This window comes from Terrapene carolina, unplaced genomic scaffold (genome assembly GCF_002925995.2).
Source record: "Terrapene carolina triunguis isolate 2854851 unplaced genomic scaffold, T_m_triunguis-2.0 Scaffold85, whole genome shotgun sequence".
In the NCBI taxonomy this organism is placed as follows: Eukaryota; Metazoa; Chordata; order Testudines; family Emydidae; genus Terrapene; species Terrapene triunguis.
The window spans coordinates 56,341,021-56,365,283 of record NW_020664436.1 but is presented as its reverse complement, the minus strand read 5'-3'; the positions used below and the strand labels follow the sequence as shown (position 1 = coordinate 56,365,283).

The window sequence follows — 24,263 nt, the reverse complement described above, 5'->3', positions numbered from 1 at the left end:
GGAAATGATCTAAGACAAATTACTCAGTAAATGTAATGCTCACAAGATACCATGCCCAATATGGTTACTATGAGAAATAGCAACAAATTTTGGTTTTGCACTACCATCAGCAGAAATACTAAACCAATTCACTTTGGGACAATCACTATATAGAGTCATGCTTCAAGAAAAAACAACAACATGTAAGTAGGCATACAGTACGTGTTTTATAATCACCAGTCCAAGTTGTGTAGTAAGGCATGAGAATAAAGGAGACCAATGGCTTTCAATGTGCAAAGATGTGTTTAGGTTTTCTTTTTGTCTCAAACTCTGATCTGCACTTGGGAGAACACTGTGCTACTGCTACACTGGCCCATGTTCTCAGATGGATAACAATTAGCATGCTAACAATTAGCAATGAGAAAACTGACAGAAGAAAGATATAAAGGAAAAAGTCAAGAAAGAATGCTAAAGTCACAGTGTGACATCACATCTACCCACAACCCTTAAGTGATTTGATAAGGAAAATGATAGAGAAAGTCTCTCTCTGATTCCCCCGAGGCAGATGATTATAACACAACTGCATGACTTGTCATGTGTTGCTCTTTCTTATAACTACAGATAGTGATCATCTGACAATCACAGGAGATCCATGGCATTCACAGACTTTGAATCATGAGCCATAAATCCAGGAGATATAACTGTATACTATAAAAGTCTGGACTCAGACTATGAATCTCTCTCTTTGGCACTTATTGGTCCCCATGTCACAATCAATCAGAAGTGATGCTGTGGCACAACAAATATCTCCTAAGAGTCTTTACTTTGCCTTAGAGGAAACAACATAACACACCTTCCCCTTTGCCCTTTGCAGTTATACTCCATCACGCTGGTTCAACAATTTTCCTGTCCAATGTACAATCACTTTCCAGTACTAGGGGCACATATAATGCTCTTTGCTTCAAAAAGCAACTATCTGAAAGGACTGAAAAAACTCCCATTTTGACATGACTCCTCTACATATCTTTTTCATGGTGTAAGAAGTTAGCTAGATAGTATCACCATGTAGAAGAAGGGAAATGCAAATGCCTCTAATGGTGAGACAAATTCTGCTCTAGAGTGTACAGTAGCGAAACCTTTTAGTATCTTAAATACTATATTACCTTTATTTAGTGTTTTGCATCTGATCTCAATATACTATATTTAAAAGAATCACTGGCCCAGCACAGCAACACTACTTGATGGGTAGGACGGGAAGAGAGGAAGAATGCCACATTCATAGTGAAACTTCTTTAAAAAGAGACTTTTAATCCAATATTGCTCTGACTAAACAAAACAACCAGCTTTGAAATGACTATAGATTCAGAGCCATATAAAATGACTTCATTGCATTTTGAAGAATCAGCAAACACATGACGTACAAATGGAGGGACCCCTTCAGTAGGATGCAGACAGACAGCTCTTCAGTGAGGCTGCCAGTCCAGCATCAGCAGAGAGAAGAGCAGCTCAAATTAGGACATTCCCTGCAGAATGGTGCAGTCTCCCATCAAGGTCGGGCGGCTCTTGGTTTTAGCTGCTCTCTGCACTGATCATGGGCCACAGTGTAGCACATGCCTGACTTCCAATGGAATGTCCCCAATTCAACACATGCCTAAATGCTTTGCTGGATCCAGGCCTTAGAGAGGAGATGATCTAGGCTGTTTCTTTAAAGTTAGAGCTATTCTATGCAAGACTTGTATCATTAGAGCTCCCCCTCTCTCTTGCTGCATCCAGAGACAAACAGCGAGGGGGATTCTATTTATAGAGATGTAGCCTACATTTCCCCAACCCACTCACAGCCATAGACTTCAAGTAATGGTGAGAGTGATGCTGGGCAGTGTTGTAGCTGTCTCCCTCTGGCCATAGGATGGTTGCGATGATGTCTGTGGACTGACCTGTGACTAAGAGGAGCTGATCATGTCTTCTTCAAATGTCTTGAAATATTTGGACCTGTCTGGGTATATATCTTTGGATTCATGGATTAACCGAGCAAGAAATTACTAAAATTGGTAGGTTCTTTACTTGCATAAAGGTAACTTAATCAAACCCATTGGCTTATGCCAATGATTTCAAAAGGGAGTGTCCCATTTTCATTTGCTAAGGAACTCCTGAGGAAGAGTTCCAAAGGGGAGGAGCTGGTCAGGCCATCACCTTCATAGAACTAAAACCATTCAGAAGAGAAAAAAACATTGATTCTGTTTTCTTGCTATTGGCGATGGTGGCTGCTGTTGCTATTGGGTACTGACCTCTGGCCTATGCTTCCTTCATCCCGTTCCAAGCCAATGGGAGCTGCGGGAAGTGGCGGCCAGCACATTCCTGCGGCCTGCACTGCTTTGTGCAGCTCCCATTGGCTGGGAACAGCGAACCGCGGCCACTGGGAGCTGTGGGGGGCCGTGTCTGCGGACAGTCAATGTAAACAAAATGTGTCACGGCCTGCCAGCAGATTACCCTGATGGGCCATGTGCCGAAGGTTGCCGACCCCTGTCACAGAACCATCATCCTTTCATTTCCTTAGTCCGTAGGTCTTGCCATTCCTTTGGAAGCTCCTCCATGGCCACACTTTTAAAGCCTTGTTTACTTAAGAATATCTTAATATCCACTCCTTCGTTTTTTAGGGCGTGTTTTGCTGCTGTCAGCCATCTCACTTCCAGGTATTCCAATATGCAATAGAATTCACGGTATTATAACACAGATACCTGCTTAATTCCATAGTTAGGAACATTATTTCAATTACTGTACGTCATTTCTGCTTTCTGAAGTCCCTGTTCTGATTGACATTATGCTTGACAAGGAATCGGATAAAATTACAGCTGCAGCCCATTGCACATCTCTTATCCATGTTAGTGCGAACATTATCCCCATCAGTTCAGTTGTCAGAATGGTCACATAATTTAATAGCATTTTAGATTTCTGCATTCCAAGACTAGGAACACAGAAGGCTGTTCCTACTCTACTTGTGCTGTCATCTTTTGATTCTTGAAGCCTGCCGGGACTCCAGCGTGCCATTAAAAATCCTGCCCAGCCCGGCCCGCTCTCCTCTGCCCTCCACTCCCCCCGCGGGGGCAGGGAGCAGAAGCATAGTCGTGCGCACGGGGTGGGCAAATGACTCCACTCTCCCGGCACGGCAAGCCGCGGGGTCCGCGCTCCTGGGCTGGAGCGCAGCAAGCTGCCAGCCCCTCCTGCGCCTTCTCCCCTCCCCTGGAGCTCTGCCGCCACGCACGCAGCGCTCTGGGGGTAAGGGCTGTGCGCTCCCGCGGGGCACTGTTTGGCTCCGCGGGGAGGGAAAGACGCTCCCCGCTCACCCGGAGCCCTGCCGCCGCGCGCGCAGAGCTCTGGGGGCCGAGGCTGCGCGGTCCCGCGGGGCAGCTTATCAGGCTCTGTGTGGAGCCTCATGGTAAGGAGTCCGGGGCCGGGGGGGTTGGATAAGGGGTGGGCATGGGGGCAGTCAGGGGACAGGGTGGGTTGGATGGGGGGGTCTCTGGTGCGGGCAGTCAGGGAGCAGGGGGGGTTGGATGGGGCATGGGAGTCCCGGGGTCTGTCAGGGGGCAGGGGGTGGATAGGGGTCAGGGCAGTCAGGGGACAGGGATCAAGGAGGGTCCTGGGGGGGCAGTTAGGATTGGGGGTCTCTGGAGGGGGTGGCCAGGGGACAAGGAGCTGGGGGGTTGGGAGTTCTTAGGGGGGCAGTCACCCAGCCCTCTCCCCTGAGCCCTGACTCCCCCCCACACACACCCTGCCCTCTGCCCTGAGCCCCACACACACCCCAGACCCCTGCCCTGAGCCCTGTACCTCCCTCATACACACCCAGCCCTCTGCTTGACTCCTTCATCCAACCCCCACAACCCTAGCCCTGACTCTGGCACCCCCACACATCCCCAGCCCCCCATCTGCCCTGACACCTGCACCGCCCCACATCCCCAGCCCCCCCACACCCTATGCACCCGCCACATCCCCACCCCCACCCGGAGCACCAAACGGGAGCTCCTGCACCCCCCCCCCCACATTCCCATCTGCACCCCTCACATCAAATGGGAGCTGCCCAGGTAAGTATCCCACACCCGACCCTCCTGCCCCAACCCTGAGCCCCCTCCCTCATTTTAGCTCCTGGCCCGACCCTTCACCCCCAGCCCTGTGCTCAGTGCACTGCCACCCTCAGCTCAGTGCAGAGAGAGGAAGAGAATGGCCAGAACCAGGGAGAAGGTAGGTACCCACTGTATGTGGGGAGGGCTGGGACCCCAGACTGGCAGCGGGCTGAGTGGATCCGGCAGCCAGGATCCCGGCTGGCAGGAGCCGGTGGATGGAACCCCTGAGCGGCAGTGAGCTGAGCCGCTCAGTCCACTGCCGGTCTGGGATCCTGGCCGCCGGCCCCACACAGCCCGTTGCTGGTCTGGGGTTCTGGCTGCCGGACCCTTGCCAGCCGGGGTCCTGGCCGCCGGCCTCGCTCAGCCCGCTGCTGGCCTAGGTGAACAGGTGAGCAGCGGGTTGAGCGGGCTGGTGGCGTAAGATCAACATTTTAATTTCATTTTAAATGAAGCTTCTTAAACATTTTGAAAACCTTGTTTATTTTATAATACAACACTAGTTTAGTTACATAATATATAGACTTATAGAGAGAGACCTTCTAAAAAATATTAACATGTATTACCGGCACGCGAAACCTTAAATTAGAGTGAATAAATGAAGACTCGGCACACCGCTTCTGAAAGGTTGCCGACCCCTGCTCTATACATTATCATCAGTATCTTGTTATCTGCACCCCAGTTTTTTCCAGCTATACTTTTAAATAAGTTTTGTATGATATTATCTACGTCACTTTCCCAGTTAATTATTTTTAATTAAACACGACCTCTAGGAACATAAATTTTTGAACTATCTGAATTTTTTCACCATAAAGAAATAAGTCCCGTTATTGCTTAATTTTCTTCCTGGATAAAAGCATTCCTTTTGTTTTTGCAAGTGAGAATTTAAATCCCCAATAATTTCCCCGCTTGGAAATTGTCCGGTGTGCCTCATTTGTCTTTTCTACAGCTACTTGAAGTCTTTTATGATTAGTCCATGTAGCACAGCCATCTGCAAAAAGGAAAATATCTATTCCTGTCTGCACACTTTCTGGGGGGTGATTTATAATAATGGAAAACAAAGTAGGGCTGATAATACTCCCTCACAGAGCTCCACAAGTAAGCTTGTAGGTTTTTGACGTTCCCACTATGACTTGTATGGTTCTGTCACTTAAAAAGTCCTTTATCCACCAAAACATTCTCCTTTTTATTCCAGCTTTGGCTAGTTTATATAGGAGGCCAGGAAGACTTTTACCATGAAGTTCTTTGTCCATATGCTTTTTTGTACCTCTGTTTGTAATCTGACTATATGGTTAACTGCGCATTTTTCTCTTCTGAAACCACTTTGTACGATAGTTATAATATCATTTTTCTCCAAGTATTCCACAAGTCTTACATTTATCATTTTTTCCATGATCTTCCCCACATACGTTGTGAGGGCAATAGGCCTATAAGTGTCAGGCCTTGCATGTATCTTGCCTAGTTCCCTCACTGGTATTACCAATGCTTGTTTCCGTTCTACTGGCAGCTGTCTTTTCCCCAAAATATCATTATATAACTGCAACAGAATCTTTAGACTTCCTTCTGACAAGGGTTGATGCATTCCATTACTTATATTTAAGGTTAAGATTTTGTCACGGTTATTTTTAGTAAAAGTCACAAGTCGCAGACAATAAATAAAAATTCACGGACGCTTGTGACCTGTCTGACTTTTACTAAAAATAATGGGGGAGGAGGGACTGATGGGACAACTGAAGCCTAAACCCAAGCCACGGCAGCTGGGAGCTCCAGGGGCCCCAACACTCACAGTGACTGAGAGCACTGAGGTCTCCCCACCGCCGACGGTGACTGTGCGCTCTGGCTCATGGGCTGACAGCTGTGGGCCCGCCGCCCTGGGCTGAAGCAGAAAATGTCACAAAGGTCTCTAAAAACTCACAGACTCCATTACTTCCATGACATAATCTTGTCCTTCCTTATATTATCTTTATCTGGAGCTGTATTTTTCTTTTTTCTAGGGGCTAAAATAAGCTCCTGCATGCTAAAACTTTTGTTTAACACATCATCAGCATATTCTCTCCAGCCATTTAATAGTTCACAGTAATCCTCAATAAACCTCCATTTTTTTCACAAAACCTATTTCTTTGATTCATATCACTGCTGACCTTTTGGAATTCTTTTGCTAAAATGTCTGCCTTTCCTAAATTGGAGACCTTCGTTTCATTGCTTCATTGTTTAAGACTTTTACTTCCAATTCCAGTCATTCTTTGAATGTGCTTATATATTTCTGAAAACCTTGAACCTTGGTTCAGGTAACAACATACATTTCTCCAACTTTCTTTTTCATTCTGATAATTTTTTGCGCCACCACCTTACATCTTTTATAATTCTTTAAGTCTTTAGTATTCACTATATGTTTGTTTGCTTGGATGCCTTATTTCTTTCCTTGATTGCTAATTTGCAATCCTAATTCCACCAGGGAACCGAATTTCTAAATCGGGGGAAATTTGGTGTTTTGTAGATGGCCAGATCAGCTGCTGCTGTAATTCTTTTTATTACGTTGTTATAGAATTCTCCTAGATTGTCAATTGTACAGCTACTGCATAAATATTCATCATCCTTAATCTTGAAAGGGCCCCAATTAGCTTTTTAAAATTCCAGTTCGGAACTCTTTTCATGTTTTTTGACATTTCTTCAGCCTTGATACCCAATAAGTATAGGAAATGATCATTTCCCATTTACTAGCTTATTTTATTTGTTGCAATTCTCAGATCCAAAACTGAAGAGGATCTATCCAATCAATTAAATCTAGTAGGTGCTCCTGTGTTCAATATTACCGTTATGCATATCAATAAATTGTTCTAAACTTTTACCATTTCAGTCAGTTTTCTTACTTCACCATAGCACATTATGACTATTAAAGTGTCTGCAAATTATCAAAGGGTTTTTGACATTACATAATTTTTCTAGTTCTAAATTAACTAACTTTTACATGGATTATAAAAATTATATATCTGTATATAAGTGTTTTTGTTCTGCATGGGAATCTTAATAGCATTATATTCAGAACATAGTTTCTGCGCATCCATTTTGACGTAGCTAAATCCTCCCCTCCTTTGGTAGCCTCTTGATTCCTCCAGAGTATATCATACCCCTGTAGATTGAACACAAGTTTACTTATTACCAGTCTTTCTTGCACACATATTACATTAGGCTTTTTTCCCCCATTTTAGAGATGGCTTTCTTAAATTCCTGTCTATGCACTATTAAACCATGCACATTCCAGCTAAGGATCATTAAGATCATGTTATTTAAGCTATATTATTGCCTTCCGTCAAAATCCTGTTAATGCGGTCTATTGAGAGGTTGTCTGTCTTTACATATTTTTCTGCTGCATTTGCTGTGATTTCAAACCTTTGGAGGTTTTTTCTCCATCTGCAAGGTGCAGTTAATTACTTCTATAATGAACACTATAAACTTCTCTTTACTTACAAGCAATACATCATCTCCCATTCCTCTCATATTCTCCTCCCTCATCAGAGATATGTTCTGCTGCCTCCGTACATCTTTTTTTCTTGTGTATTTTTTTCTATTTTCAGCAGTGTGTATCTTTTGATAGCCTCTGCATGAGATACTTTGTGAACAGGTTTCATTTTTCTCTAGCTTGTTCTCCTGCCGCACATCCTTTATTGCTGCACTGTGCTTTCCCCCGCAAGTGCTGCATTTAGGTTCTGTTCCTTCTACTCACTTGTCATGGGAGTTATTTCCTCCACACTTACTGCACCACATTGTTCCCTTACAAATGGCTGGCATACATCCAAACCTTTGACAATTAAAGCACCTCACCAGAGGTGCGGGGAGTAGGATAGTAGCGTAGCTAGCGGGGTGCAGGGGAAGCAGCCGCTTCCCCTCACCCCTTTTCCCAAAGGCGGCCGCCGGCCGGAGGAGCGAGGGGGGAGCGCAGGCTGGCCGCCCGCAGCACGGCCGGAGGAGCGAGGGGGGGCATAGGCTGGCCGCCCACAGCGCGGCCGGCAGCCATGGGGGGGCGGCGGGCGCGCGGCTGGAGGAGTGGGGGGGCGCAGCATGGTGGCCGGAGGAGCGGGGGGAGGGGCGGTCAGCGGTGCAGCCGGAGGAGCCAAGGGGGGGGAGGGCGCCTTTTTTAGGTTTGCTCCCCCTCCTCTTAAAAGCTGGCTACGCCACTGAGTAGAAATATGTGGTTTAACCCCAAAAGATTGATAATCCATTTGGATCCTACTGGGAAGTGTCCTACTTTTAAGTGTTATATGTACAGTGGTAGATGGCATTTCCCCCCCACCCCCCGCCCTTACTAAGTAGCCTTTTATCAAACAATACTTTATCTTCACCTATACTCTTTTAGATATCATCCTCAGATAATCCTTGTAGCATTTCAAACATAACCCTTCTTACTTCAATCAGGAATTTTGTTGAGAAGTAACTTTCATTTTCCCGAAGGTTACAGTTTTTAGAAGATTTTCAGCTTGCTCTTTATGCGTACACTCTATCAATAGATCGCCACCCAGCAATTCTTTTAGCTCTTTGAATGACACCAACACTTCGCTTTATCCATTCTGCCATTTTCAGGGGGTTAACATCCTCTGCTTTCACATCTTCTATCTCTGATCTGACAATTATAAAATGCTGACTTCTATCCTGTTTTTTTCTTTCATTTCTATGAATCCCTTATTCTTCATACCTGATATATATATATATATATTAATTTTTCCTGATCTGAGACCATCCCTCATCCCTTGCTTTTTCTCCTTCATAATCCAAGACAATTTTTCTCTTTTTCCCCACCGACCTCCATTGTCAGGTTCAATGTTCAGCCTCATTTCACCTGGGGGCCAGCTGTAGTCCTCCACCCTGCCTCCTCCTCAACTGCCTGCCAGCCAGCCTTCTCTCTCCGCCATCCTCAGCCACCACCTCCTCTCTCCACTAGCTGCCCCAGCCAGGCCCCTTCTCCTTCGGTTCTGTGCAGGCTCACTTCCTGAGTCTATGACTGCTCTCCACAGGATTTCATAGACAGGTTATGACAAAGTCTGTCACCTTTCCCAGGACGATTAAAAATTGCAGAATAGCTTTTTTAATTGGGCCCCATTTTCCTTGCATTCTGTACAGGTGTTGCAAAGAAAATTTTATTACTCCAAGGTTTCTGAGTTTTCCGTATAAATATCTCCTTTTACTGGTACAGTCTTTACAGATCCATGAGAGATGATCTATTGTTTCTCGGACCTTAAATCCATCCTTAAATTTGTTTGTTAGAAATAGATTACTATTTAATCCACAATGACCTGTTAAAATTCTGAATAGAGCCACTTCACTCTTCCTCTCAGGTCCTTGGATTAAATAAACATTTTCAACTATTGGGCATACTTCACAGATTCCCTCCTCCCCCCCCCCCCCCCCCCGCCTTCGTTTCACGTGGCCACAAGTTCCTGCCATTCCTTCCTTATCTCATTTTTGATTAAGTGTGTAAATTCAATTTGCTTAATGGGATCTCTAAGTCAACTTGTTCATGCTCAATAGCATTTTTTGCCTCTTTGTTTGCCTATGTGTTGCCAGCAAAACCTAAATGTGCCAGGATCCATGCTATTACTACAGTCACATCACATTGCACCAATTTGTTTGTTAGCAGCAATATTTCATTAAGTATATCATTTCTGCTTAGGGTAACCGGATGTCCTGATTTTATAGAGACAGTCCTGATATTCGGGGCTTTTTTTTTTTTTTTTTTTTTTTTAAAATATAGGCGCCTATTACCTCCTACCCCCATCCCAATTTTTCACACTTTCTACTGGTCACCCTATTTCTGCTGTCAGACTTGCCATTGTATAGTGCCTACAATCCTGATAAGGAATCAGGCAGAAAGGCAGCTGGCCATACATTCTAGGTCCAACTTAGTGTTAGCTCAGCCATAAAGACAGAGATCATGTTAATTAGCCCTCTGGCTTTCTTGAGTCCAAATGCAGGCATACAGAAAGCTGTTCTCACTCTACCTGTTGCTTCCTCTTTGGAGCCATCAATATACATTTGACAGTAATGTCCACACTTATCACAGATATATTGATTTGCTATATCTTGTATTTTTATCATTCTTTTCCTTTTATTTATTTTATTACATAATTCCACGTCTATTGCGGAAGGATGGTTTTCCAGCCATAGAGTATTTTCCTATAGCTATAGATTTTGGCCTCTTGTAAGCCTCTCTTTTCACTGGACTAGAGGACCTCTTGAGGTCCCTTCAATCCCTATATTTCTGTGATTCTATGATTTCACCCCAGTCAGGAAGCAGCAGGCAGGTGCAGTTAGAGCCTCCTCTATTTCCCTCCTGCCAGGGAAAAAGGGTAAAGGAGCAATCAAAGTGAATTCCCAGCTAGGGGCTATCAGCCCAACCAGAGCATGACCAGCTGATGGCAGGAAGCAACCAGATCTCCCTTGCAAGGCAGCAGCACCTAGCCCCAGGGCCACCGACCAAAAGACAGCCTTTCACCCAGATGAGGACAAGAAGCAACCAGGGACAGAGCCTCCAGGAGATGCCAGAGTTAGTTGAACATCAGCTGGGGAGATGCCAGAGCCAGTTAGGAGCAAGGCAATTCCTATGATCCTAAAGTTCATTCCATGCATCAACCTTCTTGGATTTATGTTCTGCTCATTTGGATGTTTGCAGTCATTTATGCAAATGAGGCAATGCAGTGTCATAAAATATGCAGATTAGACCATTTATCATTTGGGCAAATTTCTGAACCTTCAGACTTAGCAGGTATGTTCAGAAGAAAATTGTAGCCTCCCGCCCCTCCCCCCCGCCACCACCACTATAATCATCACATGGGCAAAAGCAGGAAAACATCAGAGCAGATCCAGGTATTCTCAAAGGCCTCTCTCTGTTCAGGATGGAGAGATAATACATTCTGTTTGACTCTAAATCAATTATATTAGAGCTTGGGGGTTTAATCTTATGAATAAGGGATAGCTACTTGTTTCACCTTTCCAGGAAAAGAGAATTTACAAATCTGTACAGAGGTAACATTTTGACTCTAATTTATTATTTATTTATTGCAAGCTTTCATAAAAATGTCATTTGCTTAAATGTGTTTCTATATCCAAGTATTTGAAGTCTACGGTTGCAATCGTTCACAAATGTACAAATGAACCATAATGTATCTCTGTTATTCTAACTGCCTCCTCCTAGCTGCAGTAAAATAACATCTTTTGCACAATACTAATCCAGAGTCAGATACCAGCTCATAGTTCTCACACACATACCCACTGGTACCAGTGGGCAGTCTGCCTCCTTCCGATTGGTGGTTCAGTTGCCTATGAAATAGACCTCGGGAAGAGTTCTTGGGTTCCCATCCAGTACCTCAGACCACAACATCACACAAGCCTCAGGCCTCTCTACCAATTCTGGAACCCATGCCTTCTATATGTCCCCACTAGCTGGCAGCATGGCTTAATGGGTCCTTGCTATTAGGAATTCTCCCCCGCCAGCAGCTGGCTGCGAGCCCCCCCTCAACCTCAACCCCCCCGCCCCCCCCCCCAAAAACGGTCAGTGAAGGGCTTCACCAGCTTGGAGGGAAGACAGAGGAAATCAGCATAGCCTCTTAATTTAATACTTGTATCTGAAGGATTCCACAGGACTGGTATCAAAACAATGTGTATCTTCCCCCCATCCACTTCTCCCTGGGCCTGCTTGCTACTTCTGCATGGATCCTCAGGCCCATGGAAAACTCTCTGTCCTAGGAACAGAGACAGAAAATTGCTGCCACAGAGGTGAATAACATTCAGCACATGAGGGGAGAGGCGCAAAGATGTTCCCCTCCAAACGTGGATGCAAAAGGCACAATATGGCCCTTATTTTTTAAAAAAATGTAAACATCAATTCCTGCTTGCGTTCCAAGTGGATCATAGTTACCAAGATGTAACTAGTCACATTCAGGAGACTCAACTGCATTAATAATGAATGTAAAATTAATTTTTTTTTTCTTTTGGTGGATTTGTATTTGAACAGGAAAGTGAGAGGGGAATGGGAGCTGTGACTAGAGATACACACATAGTCTGAGCAGGCCCTGTACTTGTTTCCCTGCTGAGTCCTCATCAAGTCACCTTTCTATATATAGCTCTTTCAACATATAGAAGAAAACCAATGACAAGCACAATTGTTATGGGTTAACTGCTACTAAAAATACTCCAGTATTTGTCCAGCTATAATGGGCACTTTTGTATGTGCTCTTTGCTTTGGTGAAATATTGAAACTTCAGTAGCTTTATGAAAATCAATACTTTCCATTCAAAAATCTTTTTAATATTTGGATACAATGCAAAATATTCAGAACAAAAATATCTCTGTAGAATGTCTGTGTGTAAATTTCCAATACAAATTCTGTGATCTCTATCTGAACCAAATTCTCTGTTAATGTATCGAATCAACATGTATTTCCCATTTTTAAGCATTTAGCTGTAATAGCCCAAATTGTCCCCTCATTTATACACCAGTGCAACAAAGGATTATTCAACTCCAAAGCTCTAGGGCCAGATCTTCAACAGATCAGTTTACACCAACGGAGGATTCAGCCCTCAATGTTAAGTTCTAGCAGCTCATTTGTCTATCCTGTGGGGTTCACTGCCATCTCAAACGCTGCAGGAAGATAAATGAGTTTAACATAAAACACAAGCCAACATAAAATGGAAGCAGATTGTGAAATATCTCAAACATATGCCAAAGGATATATAATAGAAGAAATGTCCTACCTTCACAGCATGCGGTGCATCCGACACACTTCGTTCTGCTAGAGTAAGAAGAGGTTTTGATTCCAGTGTTGTTGGCTTTTTGGGAGGTCTGGGTGGTGGGTGTAGGGCTTGGTTTTCAAATCTCCTCACCATGTAATATTGTTCTTCACTGATCTCTTCCACAATGGTCCTAGTTGGGGAGGATACAGTTTCAGCAACAGATTTGCTGAGCAACTGAACAGACATATTTAGACGATACACAGGAATTTCCCAACTGTCCGCAGGATCGCCAGCACTGCTGATTAGCAAGTAAGAGTCTGTGGTTTCTTCTTCAAGCTGCAGTCCAGGCATAGCAGCCAAGACATCCTCCTCAATGGAGAGATCCCTCACAGACACTTTGACATTAAAGGGCAAGCGGAACTCTTTGCAAAGCTCTGAAAGCTGGTACTGTCTCTTGTCATGAATCACTTCTACAAAGCCACCTTCCATATACATAGGAAGAAGCACTTTCTTATAGGCCTCACTTAGTATTTGTTCACAGGCCAAAACATCTATCACTTTCTTCCTTCCCTGATATATGACTTCTCCGGTCTGGCGCTGTTGAACTAGAAACTGGTCTCCAACAGAAACAGAAAACAATTCTGCATGGGGAGAATCAAAAGCTTTAGTTGCTACAACATGAAGCTGCTCCTTGTCACTTCTTGCTATCTCCAGGTCATAGGCAGTTAGAAACTCCCGAGGTCTTCTTTTGAACTTTCCTTTGTAGCTGGCAGGAATTAAAAAGTGTCTTTTATGGGAATCACTTCTGATCTCAGATGCAAGGATTCTTTTTGCCTGGTACTTTTTGTGAATGACAATTTCTTTCCCAGGACATAATAAATTATAAGGTTGCTGTCTTCCTGTGGGCCCTTCTATTACCTCAGCAACCATAGGAAATTCTTTGCTTGTCCTTTCAAATACATCTTCCATGGATAATGGCTGAAGGAAACAGCTAATATCATAAGAGTCTGTTACATCTATGACTTCAATGTCTAGATCAGAGAGGATATGAACTATATCCCTTCGAACTGAAAGGAAAAAGGTAAAAGTCAATTTTTGTTTTCACACTGATGTTGTAATGAAATAGACACACTCCAAGAGACAACTTAAAAAACCCTCTAAGATATTGTACAACAATTGTGTCCACAATTTTGCCAGTGTAAACCAATTATCAATGCAAATATTATAATTTAAAATGTCTATTTCATTTGCAGGAGCAATTAGGCAGTTAGACATCTAATGGAAGAGGAGATAAATGAGATGAGACAATAGAGGTACACAAAATAACAAAATGTACAGAAAAGCTCAATAAAGTGCCCCAGTTTACCTTCTGTAATAATACCAATTGAACAGGAATAAATTTAGTTCATAATGAACTAACAGAACTCATTGCCATAAGATGTCACTGAGGCCAAAAACTAGCAGGATTAAAAAAGGTGTTGACATTAATATGGATAATGAAAACATCTACAATTACACTAACTATTATCAGGGGGGTAGCCGTGTTAGTCTGTATCTACAAAAACAACAAGGAGTCTGGTGGCACCTTAAAGACTAACAGATTTATTTGGGCATAAGCTTTCGTGGGTAAAAACCTCACTTCTTCAGATGTATAGAGTGAAAGTTACAGATGCAGGCATTATATACTGACACATGGAGAGCAGGAAGTTTATGCCCAAATAAATCTGTTAGTCTTTAAGGTGCCACCAGACTCCTTGTTGTTTTTACTAACTATTATAAAAACCAATACTGCTTTTTTAAAAGAAGAGATATAAACCTTCATGTTCCAGGGTACGTGGTTAGCTTATCCCAGAATTGTCCACTATTTGCTCCTTCCTCTGAAGCATCGAGTACTGGCCACTGTCAGAGACAGGATACTGCACTAGATGATCTGATCCCGTACAGCAATTCCTATGGTCTTATAATTGCACTTGCAAAATTGTATGTGCTAGTAATTACAGGTGCAAAATTGAGGATACTATTTGAAAATTTGGTCCTAGCTATTTTCATTATAAACAAGTTCTCAGGATGGTGTAATTTAACACAGGAACATTATTTAAAGGCCTCCTTCATTAAGTTTTTTATTGTACATACATACACATGCTGCATAGCAGATCCTACATTTATACTTCATGTGTTATGATATACTAATTCTTCACTCATTAAACTCAGTACTTAATGTACATTTTATATAATAAGAATTTATGACAGCTGGTCAGCATGTGCATGCACACTCTGCCCTCGTCATATTATCATCTTCAGGAGCCAAACATTTTGACTAGGGTGAAGAAATGTTGCCAAACTAAGGGTGATTAGTGAGAATTAAAACAATAGTCTACAAATGGATACATTTTCTGTGAGCTGCGGAGGGAGTTACATACATCAATCTAGTTATTGTTGGGGGCGGGGGGGAATGGACACATGTATAGCTCCTGCCCACAGCCTCTGAAAATGTAATTAACCACTCTCTTATCAGTGATCTTTTAATTGAGAACCGAGTTTGCCTTACTTCATTTAAAATCTAGAGAGAGAGCTTCACTGTTTTCTAACAAACAGTGAGGATCCATTTTTTGCAGTTCACAAGTAAACAGTTAACCATGTGCAGAGTGACTCATTTCTAAAATCAACATTTAGGAGACATTTAATGTTGTTTACATATTGAACGCATTGTGAAAAACATATATGTGAATACAAATAAAAACAAGTAAGGCACACATCAGGATGTAGAGTTGATAGGCAAGTGCATATTTCACATTATCTCACAACCATCTGGTAGTTTTTTAGGAAACTAAACTATTTTTACTTAGGGCTTTGATCCTACAGTTTGGATCTAAGTGGGCATTGGGATACAGCTATGTGGATTGCAGGATTGGGGTGCAAACCACTGAATCCAGCCACAGTTTTGAAAAATGGAGTATTTTAGCATGTGAAGATACACATTAAGCCTATTAGCTGGATATTGGACTTGATGGAATATCTCCAATTAATCATTTAACAAATTTTGTGTCTTGCACAAACAATTGCTGCCCATCCTTCTTTCCTTGTCCTCTGTTTTAGCCAAGAGAAATATCCATTGTAAAAGGGTTTTTTGCAAAACATGCTGCTGAATGACATACACCTCTACCCCGATATAACGCGACCCGATATAACACGAATTTGAATATAATGCGGTAAAGCAGTGCTCCGGGGGGCGGGGTGGGGGGGCAGAGGCTGCGCACTCCGACGGATCAAAGCAAGTTCAATATAACGCGGTTTCACCTATAACGCGGTAAGATTTTTTGGCTCCCGACAACAGCGTTATATCGGGGTAGAGGTGTACTAATATGATTCCATTTTCATGGAGCTGTCTCTGATACAGGCATAAGGCAGAAAAACCTTGCAGGAAATTAGGCACCAATCTGGCAAATACTTGCACATGTGCTCAACTTTACTGCTATGATTAGTCCACTCTAAGTAACAAAGTCAAGTGTTTGCATAAGCCCTTGTGGTGTCTAGGGCTAAAAATGTAATTTTCTTCATGGAAAAGCTGAAAAATCTTGACTGTCCAGTATCTTGCAGTGAACAAAATCAATCCTTTTTACAAACAAAAATTACATACATGCGTACATATACACACACAACAATTTTTAAGTGCTTAAAGAAATGATTCACTTATTCTTTCCTGTTTCATGGGCGTTTTAAAAAATAGTCTGTGAATTTTTTAATTTTATTTTAGTTAGCTCAGGATAGAACTCAAGTTTTGTTCCTAACCCGGTCACTGCAGGCACACAAAAATCTCTAGCTCAAGTTATTTGGTGCTTTAAACCAGTGGCTCTCAACCTTTCCAGACTATTGTACCCCTTTCAGGAATCTGATTTGTCTTGTGTACCCCAAGTTTTACCATACTTAAAAACTACTTGCTTACAAAATCAGAGATATATACAAAAGTGTCACAGCACACTATTACTGAAAAAGTGCTTACTTTCTCATTTTGTCTGTATGAATTTTTAGTTTGTACTGACTTTGCTAGTGTTTTTTATGTAACCTGTTATAAAACTAGGAAAATATCTAGATGAGTTGATGTACGCCCTGGAAGACCTCTGCATGCCTCCAGGGGTATGTGCGCCCCTGGTTGAGAGCCACTACTTTAAACTCAAGCTAGCTGGCCCATCAGGGGAGTGAGTTGAAACTCACTTTCTGCTGATGCTGGAGCTAGTAGTGTAGTGGGGATGCAGAAGCTCAAGTTACATCTCATCAGCTGCTAATCCTATCACTCTGGGTAGTTGCAGTGTAGTCACTTGGCTCTCACTCAAGCTAGGCTAGCTCAGGCAGAGTAACTCAAGTGTAATAATTTGAGCTAATTGTTGCAGTGAAGACAAGCCCTATGTTGGCTTCTGTAATATAATAATAATACCACCTTTGTATTCAGATAGCACCATGTGCAAGAGTATCTCTACACACTTCACAAACTATAATTAAGCCTCCTAACACTGTTGTGACATAGATACTTACCTTTATATCTATTTTACAGATGGCTAAATAGAGCCATACATTAAATGACTGCCCCATGGTAACACAGTTAGTCAATAAGAGTTTCTGGGAATAGAACCCAGAACTCTTAGTTCTATGCTCTATCTGCTTGGGAAAAAGTTTCCTCTCTAAAGATAATTTAATAGTAGTAGTACATGTAAAAATGATAATAGCAGATTGTAATAAAAATATATGGAGTCAGTATTTGAATTAGAGATGAAGGAAGAAGGAGAAAAATTCTTCCCCTTCTTTCCCCATTTTTAAACTAGCAGCAATAGCAAATATGGTCATGGAATACCCATCTTCTACCTATCCAAAACAAGCACTGTCTGTAACAGATATTTTGAGCAGTTTGCATTCAGTTTAGAACACGCTGCTAGGCACAGAGGTACAGCTCATTAACTTAGATTTTTACTTACATTTCATCACTCCTTGTACTTCGTAGATCGGTGCTAGAATCAGACAGCCATCAAAATTCTCAGGAAGTGGATTAGAGGAGTCCCACGTATGTAACATATTGGTAAATTTCACAATCCGGTTTCTACTTTTTGGGATTTTCCATTCAACAATCTCTTTCAGGGTGTAAATATGGTCATCTTCACATTCATAGAACTCTCCTTCTTGTGAGAGTGGCAAAGTAAAGGAGTGAGACTGGTTATCTCTTACCACTCCGCAGTTCACAGTCAGTGTCCCGTTGACCTCTTCCACGGAGTTGAACATGATCTGCTCACCTTGTTTGATGGTGAAATTTGCCAATTTTATGTCTTTGTTGCAATAGAAGCAAGGATGGCCCAGTCGCGTTGGCCCAATAGAAACCTTTCTTGTGATTTCTTCAATGCTGAGATATGGAGTTTTATCAGCCACAATCTTACAAAGACCTAAGAACACGAATGTTGTATTATACAAGGGCACTTGGGAAATATGCAAGCATTCACTGTCACATCAACTTTTAGTTCATGAACCCATGGAGCCAATAAAAAAACTCAAAATCAAAACAAAACAAAATCTCATTTAAAGCGTGGTTGTATTGTCAGAAAAGTGGCTCTATGAAAACAGAATCATGAAGCTTCACTACTTATTCTCTGAGGATGACATTCAAACCTGTGCAGAAGGCCAGCCAGCACAAGACCTGTGCATCACTTAAGTCCCACTTAAATCTGAATGTTAGAGTTTAAATGGGACTTAAATGATGCATAGTTACTGTGTTGACCCTTTGCGCATGTGTAAATTAAATTCTTAACAGCTTTCATTGCAAATATGTTCAAAATACAGAGAAAGATAATTTTTCTAACTGACCACCCTGCAAAATCAACTCGGATGTGAAAATCAAGCAGCATCCTGCTAGGTTTTCAATGCACAAAGAAGTATTTTTCAATCTAAATTATTTTCATTTCAGATTAAGGAAAACAACAAACAGGAAAGAATGAATATAAAGTCTCAATGGGAGAAAGTGTGAGAGAGAGAAAACAGTCTCTCATTCTATAATGTTGCATAGCTGAGGTGAAATACAAAATGGCACTACCACTGCAACACACAGGAGCTTCTTCTACATTAAATGGTGCAGCAAACAAAACTGAAAGGAGATGATGTCATTTAGTGACATAGCTATATAGCCCAAGTGTTCTTTCAGGCTTTTGCATCTCCACCTGGAATGACGATTATGCAAGTGGAATTTAGCTGAAGTTTTGTTGATTCATGACGTAGAATAGAATCCTGCTTCATCTACAATAGCTATGTTGGTTTTGCAGAGTGTGCAGGAGTAAACACTTTCCCCCCCCTTCAGTAAAGTGAGCTGATGTGACAGACAAAAAAAACAACGTTGAGTAAAAACATTTTTATATTGTCACTTTTCTGACCATCACTACACTAAGACCCCAACCCTTCCAGCATGTACACATGTGATTAACTTTACACAGTCAATGACTTCAAAGTTAAGCACATTCAGGTTTCCAAGGTAGAGCAAGGTCTAAAATTTTCTTCACAACATTTGATCCAATGACAGTATTCCCTTTCATCTCTGTTTTTTTCTTTTCTTTGCTGATCACTGAAATATTATCACACTCTGTTGCTACTGGTACAGTTGGAGTGTAAACCACAGAGGATTATGACAGACTTGATACATGCCTCTAAGATAGGAAATCAGAGTTTTTACCAACATCTTCATGTTAACAAAAGAAACCCTCCCATGATAAAACCAGCAGTAAGTGAAAAAGAGAATTAAAATGCTCAGGCACTACAGTGAGGCGTAAACAGAGAACCTTGTGGACTTTCTGATGAAGTGTTCTCTCTTAGAAGCAGGATTTGTGCCCTTGTGGAACGGGTTGGGGGGTGCAACCTCCAAATCCCATCTGAGGCCCCATGGGAAATGGGAAGTCCGGAGAACAGATCCCAAGACATTCATGTCACCTTAGGAACTGTACTATCAGTGGCTGAACTTGCCATGCTCTATGCCAGCTTGAAGGATGGACAGCACAAAGAGTAGATGATGCTTCTCTTAGTTTAGAAGCAATACTTTTACTCCCCAAGCCCAGATAAGACACTTCTAGTTCCAGCATCCTCCACCAATTCTTACATGCAGGATAAAATAATAATAATCATTTTCTTTGCTACTACAAAAAGGCAAATTGGTTAATTGCATCTATTGCCCCCCTCACACCTGATCATGAAAACTAAGCCTTATGGGACAAATCCAGAGCTGGTGTAAGCACGTGCAACTCTATTGTTCTTAGTGTAGTTTCACATACTTATACAAAAAACGAATTTGGTCCTAAATGTTCACACTAATTATCCTTTTTCACGCAGTTCAGTGATTTATAGAGTAAATATTGATCTATATTAAAACAACCAACCCCACCACTGGATTATAAGAGCAAGGGAGAAGAATGTGCCTTAGCATGATTAATAGTATAGGCCACTAGATGGATGACACCAGTATTTAGGCACTAGAGCAGCATGGTTTATCATGAGGTAATTGCAACTCTGAAGTATTACAAGGCAGAGACTGCATATGTGCTTCTCTAATCCCTAGGGGCACTATTAATTCATGTTAATCATGCCCTTGGGAGCTGTCTTATTAGAAGTCCATACAGCAAGAAAAACATGTACATTTATATATTTGTGAGTGTTTTCCTAGATGAAACGGACAGTTTAGAGAACTGAACAGTGGGGTTTCGTTGAGCTGTGTGATTAAGCTATCTTTTCACAAGATTCAGCAGTGATAACATTGCCTCATACAGACACTTAAATAATAGTTATACTGCAGTTTTTTTGGCCAGCCATAGCAAAAGGCCAGTTTCCCAGAAACTATAACTAAGTTTAATAGGTTATTCTAGGCCAAATTTTCAAAAGCAAACACATAGGTTGTGGCTGCAAAATATGCGTCAGTCCAAATTAAGTGGTAATTGCAAGCAAATGTGCACCCTCAGAATCAGGCCATCCTCCCCCAATAAGGTAGCAAGGCTCTTTCCTCCCCACAAAAAACACAACCAACCAGACCAAAAGCTCAGCTCACGAGCCTTCCCCAGCCCATCTCTTCCCACTTCCTGTTGGGACCACACAAGAGGTATTTCAATCCCATGGTTAAGATGAAATGCCCACTGTCCCAGCTATGGAGAAAAAGAAGGGACAGGGAGTCAGACAAGGCAGCTTGGCACAGTGGGGAGTGCATTTCCATGAGTTCCCCACCTCCTGAGTGATTCTGCACCTCCCTTCCACACAAGAGGTGCTGTTGTCCCCCCCGCCCAATCTCTGTGCCCATCCTCTTGAAAGCACCAGATGGATACTCTCCAAAGTCAGTCTTAGCATGCAGTCAGTTCACACAGCCAGGTGGGGGTAATGAGCCAATTACAGCCTTGTGTGCTCAGCCAAAGATCTAGCGTAAACATGAAGTCCTTTCTGTCACAGAATCACTTCAGTGTGATCATTGCTTCACTATGACAAACTGCAATCTTCACATTGCAATGTGTGTATAGCACTTATTGCCTTTCACTCTAAAGGGAGCTTCACTAAGATCCTGTGTACACTACAGCTTGTAACTGAGTTTATAACCAGTTAGGAGCATGGTTGGCTCTAAGCATGGATTGTATCCACATACAACATGATTACTACTCCAGTAGCACCTATGGTAACTAACAAAAGTGTGTCCTTGCCAGAAACCTGCATGGTAAGGAGCTGTCTGGTTTAATGGAGAGATGGAATCATTAACAGTGCCTGTATAACTGGTTTTAGAATCCTAGGTCTTCACAGCTGTCAGTGTACTAAAACATTCCAGATTTCACTGCCTCCTGTGCCTCTGTGTATACATCTCCTCTGGGCACTCTGTCCAGGGCTGAAGCGCTGTGGGAAAGCTGCCCTCATTCCAACATGGTTAAGCAGCATGGTTGGTGTGGATGCACAAACATGGCTAAGATATGGACCTTGTGTACACTACAGAACGTGGCTATGTTTGAACATGGTTGTGAGTAATTGAGTTAGCTAACATAATGCTGACCACAACTTAGTTGTCAGTGCAGACCAAGAAAAATGGGGTTCAGCATTGGGTCAGTTAATAGTGATTAAACCTTGGTTTTAACATTAAGGAAGGGCTGTGCTTGAGGGGGATTCCCCTAGGTAAGGCGAATCCACAGTTGCTCATTAGGGTAGCTTTCCAGTTGCCTTGCAGTGTCTGAGCAGCAGAAAGGGGTTTCAAAGGTCTGACCCTTAATTTCAGTACCATGTGACATAGCTAAGGGTTTAATAAGGGTCACTAGAATTTATGGCACCATTGACATGCATTTAAAGAAGTTACAAGTAAGCAGATCTCCATATAGTATGTCAAAAAAATATGGTGTTTGCAGGGATGTGATCCTGATGAGTGAGTAACTTACAAAAACAACACAATCATCCAGCCAATGTTCCAGCCAAGTAGGCTGCAGGAGCAAGAGGGGCATTATCCCCCTGAAAACGTTGGGGTTGAGGGGAACAGGGATATCGTTCCTATGAAAAGTTGTTGAAAAAATACAAGCTCTTTCAATATGTTGTATTCCAAAGGCAAAAGCTATGCTCTTCAGGAGTATCTTTATGAACTAGGATTAAAAGTCATCTCTGGCTGGGAATTCCTTGGTAATCTATAGGGAGTGGGAAAGGATATTCACCACAGATAAGGAGATCCCTTTCCCCTCTATCAATCTGAGACTGAACTTAGTGCTATGTTAAATTTCCTGGGACTGATGAGCCATCTGGAATTCAGTTTTGGTACCATGAAACTGATGAATATCCTCATGTCAGAAAGCAGGTTTCATATGAAACAGTAATTAATACACTTTAATCATACAAAACTAAAGATCCGATTATCCCCTTGGGTTCATGCTCTGTCAGGGTTGGAAGGAGAAAAATCTTTATCTTTCATTCTGATGGTTTTTTTAATTTTGGTAACAGCATGCTCGAGCAGACAGCTAAAGAACCATGTGGACTTGTGCATGTTGATCCTATACTGATTATGCCCATGAATTAAATGTACCTAGTAACCACCTGCTTGTGTTTATGAGTATGTAAAGTTCCATATGTTTCTCTCGCTACAGATAAGAGGTAAATATTTAAAAAATTATTCTGGTGTGAAGAATGAAAACAGCAGTAATCCTTCTCTAGCTGGTGTTGTACGCGCTGATGATTTCTCATAATGCTTTGCTTGCTCTAATATATTTGTTCATTTTTTTTACCAGGATTTTTTTTTAAATCTGTTATCCATGGCTATCCAGAACCTTATTAAAATAATTATAAATTACAATCCAGATGTTTTTCATACTTAACATATCAACAATTCCTCATGAGAAAGAGACATATGACAAAGTTAAGTTTCTAAACTTCAGACATGGAGGCTGAGTGCAAAAAAGTGTCAAAAGATATTTTTTTTCCATCCGTGTAATAAAAAATGGCTGGATCAACTTCACTTAGACTTTCTAAATATAATCACATTTTGGCAGAAATCAAGGCATGTACATTTCCCAGAAGGGAACTTTTGGGGCTGAGAAAAAGTTACAAGCAATGGAAAGTACAAGTTTAGAATGTATTTGCAAATTTATTGGTCAAGGCCCTCCACACATCTCAGCGGCATTTCTCTATTATAAGTGAAACCAGAATTAGACTTGGGGATTCTAATCCCAACTCTACCATTGATATGCTGTATTATGTTTGGCAAATAACATCTCTACGTACCTCAGTTGCCCCTTACCTAAAAGGGGGATAACAATGCTAACCTATTTTTGTGAGACTGCTAATCATGATTATTATTAAAGGAAACTATTACAGGTCTTGTGAGCAGTCAGAGAATCTACAAATATTTATGCAGACCAAAGAGCACAAAGAAAACATTAACAGTAGGACCAAGTTCAGGTGTCATGAAATCTGTCAGCCTTTACCAAGTTGTTCATGATGAAAAGAGCAGCTCAGAAATATTTGCTGGATGTAGCTATTCAAGCGACTAACGTAACAGCATAAGATTTTTTTTGTCCAGTGTGCGAGCACAGAAAGAATAGACTGATCCTCTGAAGCATGAACGAACAAATTAGAATGAGGATAAAATGAAATAACAGATATGAACTCATGTTTTCAGTAGTTTTTGCTAATACCAGGGTCAGATTAGGCCTTTATCGGGAATCAGATTTTCCAGGAAAAGAAATAAGGAGTTCTAGTGAGTTCTGCAGACAAACACTAGAAATGTTCACAAAGAAAAAGAGCAAAAATTGTTTAAAGCCAATAGGCCTGATTCATCTCTCAAATGCATCAATTTTTTACCAGTCTAATTCTCTTAACTTGGATGGAGTTGCTCCTCATTTACATCAGCACAAAGCGAGAGGTTAAGGAGGCTCATTGGGTGCAAATGATAATTCACAATGAATGGCACTTGAAAAGAGCATTACAA

General features: G+C 41.9%; 1 protein-coding gene across 1 annotated transcript in view; it reads right to left on the bottom strand.

The window, feature by feature from the left end:
• Nucleotides 1-24,263, bottom strand: part of THEMIS (thymocyte selection associated) — a 106,173-nt gene that overhangs the window by 61,092 nt on the left and 20,818 nt on the right. Inside the window, exons 3-4 of the mRNA XM_026649849.1 lie at nt 17,785-18,243; nt 12,839-13,884 (exon numbers count right to left, since the gene is read on the bottom strand). Coding sequence (XP_026505634.1) covers nt 12,839-13,884; nt 17,785-18,243 — 1,505 coding nt within the window. The remainder of the gene's footprint in view (nt 1-12,838; nt 13,885-17,784; nt 18,244-24,263) is intronic.